This window comes from Trematomus bernacchii, unplaced genomic scaffold, assembly GCF_902827165.1.
Source record: "Trematomus bernacchii unplaced genomic scaffold, fTreBer1.1, whole genome shotgun sequence".
Taxonomy (NCBI): Eukaryota; Metazoa; Chordata; class Actinopteri; order Perciformes; family Nototheniidae; genus Trematomus; species Trematomus bernacchii.
This window is the reverse complement of record NW_022988043.1, coordinates 21,663,245-21,668,244: the sequence shown is the minus strand read 5'-3', so window position 1 is coordinate 21,668,244 and position 5,000 is coordinate 21,663,245. Positions and strand designations below refer to the sequence as shown.

Sequence of the window (5,000 nt, the reverse complement as noted above, 5' to 3'; positions counted from 1 at the left end):
GAGTACAGCTACTATAGCCGCTTTCACACCAAGTACTTTGCCGTACTTAGTGCCCAGCACTTAGTGCCCAGCACTTAGTGCCCAGCACTTAGTACTCCCATGGAACTTAGTACAGATCGCGTTCACACCGGAATAAGTTCCCTGAGGGAAGATTACGCAAATGAAGCCGCTGACGTCACTTCTTCTTCTTCTGCTTTGGGTTTACTGGCAGGCTGCAAACAACTTCACGGCGTATACTGCCACCCGAAGTCCCCGGCCGGAAGTCCCCGGAGTTGGGGACTGGCTTCAGTAGAAGCTGCTGGGACTCCCAGCAGCTTCTACTGAAGCCTTCCGAATAAATCGCCAGAAGTTATTCTCTCTCCGTTGGTGCTTGGGGCTAATGCTAATAATGCTAATGCCAGCAAATACAATGGCGGCTTCACAAAACTTTTCAGAGTTTTACGGGGCGTGGTTTGCAATTCGCCCAGCCAATCGAAATTGGTACTTTTTTCTCCCCAGGATAGTCCCACCTCTCTAGCAGGCACTAAAAATGGGGGTAAAAGTTCTCGGAACTAAGTTCTCTTTTTGGTGTGAACGCAAAATTCCAGGCACTAACGGAACTAAACGGGAAAAGTACAGGGAAAAGTACTCCGGTGTGAACGCGCCTAATAGAGTAGTGTAGAACTAGAGTGAAGTAGAGAAGAACTGCAGTAGAGCAGTATGTATACTTACCTGTGTTGTGAGTGTTGTGATTGGCCCCTTTTTGAACCTAGATTCATAAATGTTTATAAAGGTGTGACCTGTTGTTTATAATTGTGAATACATTTTTGTGCTATTTCCTATCTAAAATACATGCACATTTTTAAATATACTTTATACATACTGTATCTCTCCAAAATAAAGTCACATAATTGATACATGCACCTGTCTGTGGTCTAGCACAGTGCTATGTGGTACTCTGGTATGTGAGTTCAAGTAGCTATAAAGTCAGAGACGGGACGATACAGATAGTTTGACTGGGACTTGTGGAGACATTGACATGACTCGTCTTTGGATAACAAGTGAATGGCTTACCCTGTTTAGGGACAGAGAATGGCTTTGCTGGAAAATAGATTTCAATAGGCGCGTTCACACCAAGTACTTTGCCGTATTTAGTGCCGGCACTCAGAGCCCCGGCACTTATTACCCCAGGGCATTTAGTACAGATCGCGTTCACACCGGAGTACTTTTCCCTGAGGGAAGATTACGCAAATGAGCCGCTGACGTCACTTCGTCTTCTTCTGCTTCTGGTTTACTGGCAGGCCGCAAACAACTTCACGGCGTATACTGTCGCCCGGAGTCCCCGGCCGGAAGTCCCCGGAGTTGGGGAAGGCTTCAGTAGAACCTGCTGGGACTCCCAGCAGGTTCTACTGAAGCCTTCCGAGTAAATCACCAGAACGCCGACACCTCCTCATCTCCACCGCTCCCATGTTTTCTTTTGTGTTGCCATAAGTTAGTTTCTCTGCGTTTTGTGCACTGGGCGAATGCTAATGCTAATAATGCTAATGCCAGGATAATAAAATGGCGGCTCTACAAAACATTTCAGAGTTGTACGGGGCGTGGTTTGCAATTCGCCCAGCCAATCAGAACTGGGGCACTTTTTTCCCCCAGGAAAGTACCATCTCTCAGCAGGCACTAAAAATGGGGGTAAAAGTTCCCGAGATTAAGTGCTCTTTTTGGTGTGAACGCGACATAAGGGGTACTAACGGAACTAAACGCGAAAAGTACGGTGAAAAGTACTCCGGTGTGTACGCGGCTATTGTGACTGCATACTTCACTTGTATCCTTCATTTTCAGTTTTTTCCTTGACATCAAATCTTGAGATGCAATCTATGCAAATTATAAAAAAAGGCATTTAGTGTATTATATAGGTTTTTGTGCATGTACTGTAAATGGTCTGCAAAGTCTAAAATCCCTGTGTTCCCTCCAGAGGGAGTTTCGGCAGAGATAATATGCCCTGTGTAGCGCACATTATACAGAGGGCAATCTTAATGCCAATAATTCAGAAACCACATTATAATAAAGTAAAAAACCTTCTGATTTCTCTTACTAGTTTTTGATGCATTTCTTTATTACAACACCACACATGTATTTGTTGGATCTCCCCCCAAGAAACAAGTAAATAGTAGTATTTAAACTAGTGACTAATCATGATTGATCACATATTATTATTGTGATTACAGCAATTACATTTTTTCATGGTCAATTGACACCACAAGGATTTTATTGATCTTGTATTTCTGGGACATTCTGTCTGTATTAAACTCTGTGTTGTGTGTGCAGGGCGTGTTTGACCATCGTATCAAGACGTGGCAGAAGTGGCAGGACAGTCAGATGCTCCTGCAGAAGAAACGAGAAGCCGAAGCCAAGCTGCAGTTCAACAACAAACCAGACAAACTGCAGCAGGCCAAAGACGAGATCAAAGAGGTGAGACGCACACATGGACTGGAACAAGTGGTCCAGTGGAGTGAAGAACAGCCTTTTGTGCATGTAAACGGTCTGCAAAGACTAACATCCCTGTGTTCCCTCCAGACTGAGTTTCTCTCCCACACACTCCCCCCCCCCCCCCCCCCCCCCCTGCCTGAAACACCTCCATTGGACTCCTTTGTTTACTTCCGCAATATAATGACATCACTATGCAACATGCTTCTATTGGCTATAGCGCTCCAACACCTTGCACGTCATAGGGTAGGGGCGGGATATCTCTAAGACGTTGACCCATCACAACAGAGCTGGCCAGCTAACCAATCAGAGCAGACTGGGCTCTGGTTTCAGACAGAGGGTGAAAAGAGGTGCTGCAGCACAGGCAGTATGAGAAAAATAAAGAGCTTTTTGAACATTAAAGCATGGAGACATGTCCCAGTAGAGACACAGAATATAAATATGACCCTGAAAATGAGCAGAATAAGGCCCCTTTATGGCTTGATTTGAACAGCGACCCTGCATATGAGAAATGTCACTAGGTTATTCTACACAAATGAGGGAATTGTTGTGCAGCATGCTTACAGGGCATTGCACGAGGTAAAGATAGGATGTAATAGGAAACATCATATACGGTAGAATACACTGTAATAGACCAACTTAGTACAACAACGTCATATTTAAACAAATGCTATTATATTCATACGTTATACAAGTGTGTGAGTTTCAGTTTAAAATAAAACATATAATTTTTTAATGAGAGATAATTAAATGGGACATAAGCTTCCAGAGGAATAATAAACAAATGAAAATGTTAATAAAGGCAATAAAAAAGACATCATGTTGTACTGTCGTATACTAACGAAGAAAAAAGATAAATAAACACATCTTAATAAAAAAGCAAATAACACCCGGCTAATTTTAAAGAATGATGACGTTGTCGTTTTTTAGTCCTGGCAAAGTTAGTGCTTCTAAATCTGGTATAAAACATAGCTCTCTTCCCTCTGTGGCTCACCAGTGAGATAAAAGAAGCGCACCTCCACAGTTCAGTCATGTGAAAAGTTTTTATCTTATTTTTTTTTTATATAGAAATCTTGTTTTCCTCCAGTCTGTAGACTCAACTCAGAACGACAAACAAGAGCAGTGGAAAAGTACTTTATTAGAGCATCTGTTGAAGCTGTCACCACACAAATGCATCCTCCCTGTCAGGAAACAGCTCGCTCACACACACACACACACACACACACACACACACACACTCACACTCACACACACACACACACACACACTCACACTCACACTCACACTCACACTCACACTCACACTCACACAGCTGGCGTGGTTGGGGGTCTGGTATTAGAGTGGAGGAGCTGTCAGATGTGGGGTTTTGGGAGGAGGACGGGGGGGTTTAGGGGGAGGCTGTCAGAAGCTGCAGACGAGGACAGATCGCAGTAGAGTTACAACCCAACATTTATTTGGAGCCGACAAGAGTTTTGCCGCCCGTCAGGAGTCGGGTTTTGGTTCACGGCTTGACAACAGCCAACAGAAAACACACACTGGCTTTTTCTGAAGAATACAAAAAATACTTTTACTTCACGCTGCTGCTGTTAATGTTGGAAACCTGGTGAACAGCTGCTACACAAACACAGTTACACTACAGAGAAGGACTGTAAATACATAAGGAGTAAATCATTGAAATAAAAGTGTGATTTCGTGAGGACATATTCTGCTCATTTTCAGGTTCATATTTGTATTTAGTGTCTCTACTGTGACATGTCTCCATGCTTTGTCACCCTCTGTCTGAAACCAGAGCCCAGTCTGCTCTGATTTGTTAGCTGGTCGGCTCTGTGATGATTGGTCAACTGCTTAGAGATGTCCCGCCCCTTAGCCTATCATGTATAATGTGTTTGAGCGCTAGCCAATAGAAGATCGAATGTTACATAGTGATGTCACTATGTTCAGGAAGTAAACAAAGAATTCCAATAGGCATTTCAGGCCTGGGGGGGGGGGGGGGGGGAGTGTGTGGGAGAGAAACTCCCTCTGGAGGGAACACAGAGATTTTAGCCTTTGCAGACCATTTACATGCACAGACAATTATAAAACACACTACAGGGAAGGGTTCAGAATAAATGTTAGGTTTCGTGGAAAGGATAATAAACAGAGGGAGTAGAAAATGGAAATGGAGGATTGGAATGAAATAATTGTTATAGCTACAAAGATGTACACATCACCACACACACAGAGACATGTGGTCTATGCATTTGACTCATCTTCATTTAAGGAGCTTTTATACACTCTCCATACTTTGTCTGACCCGGGACTTGAACCGACCACCTTCCGGTTCCCTATAGACTGAGCTTCTGCCGCACAGAAAGCATAAGCGGTAAACATAACTTATTGTTATTCGACATTTTGTCATAACTCGACAAAATGTAATTGACTCACTTTGTTATGTAGTAATCTGCTGCATTTTGTAATAAACAACTTGAGTATGAATTATGTTTCACACAGTCGAGTATTTGTTAATTATATAATGCACGAGTTGCTCTTTTCTTCATGAA

The 5,000-nt window shown here is 43.2% G+C and overlaps 1 protein-coding gene across 1 annotated transcript in view; it reads left to right on the top strand.

Annotated features, from left to right (window-relative positions):
* snx2 (sorting nexin 2) overlaps positions 1 to 5,000 on the top strand; it is a 40,803-nt gene that overhangs the window by 27,482 nt on the left and 8,321 nt on the right. Inside the window, exon 12 of the mRNA XM_034117947.1 lies at positions 2,302 to 2,445. Coding sequence (XP_033973838.1) covers positions 2,302 to 2,445 — 144 coding nt within the window. The remainder of the gene's footprint in view (positions 1 to 2,301; positions 2,446 to 5,000) is intronic.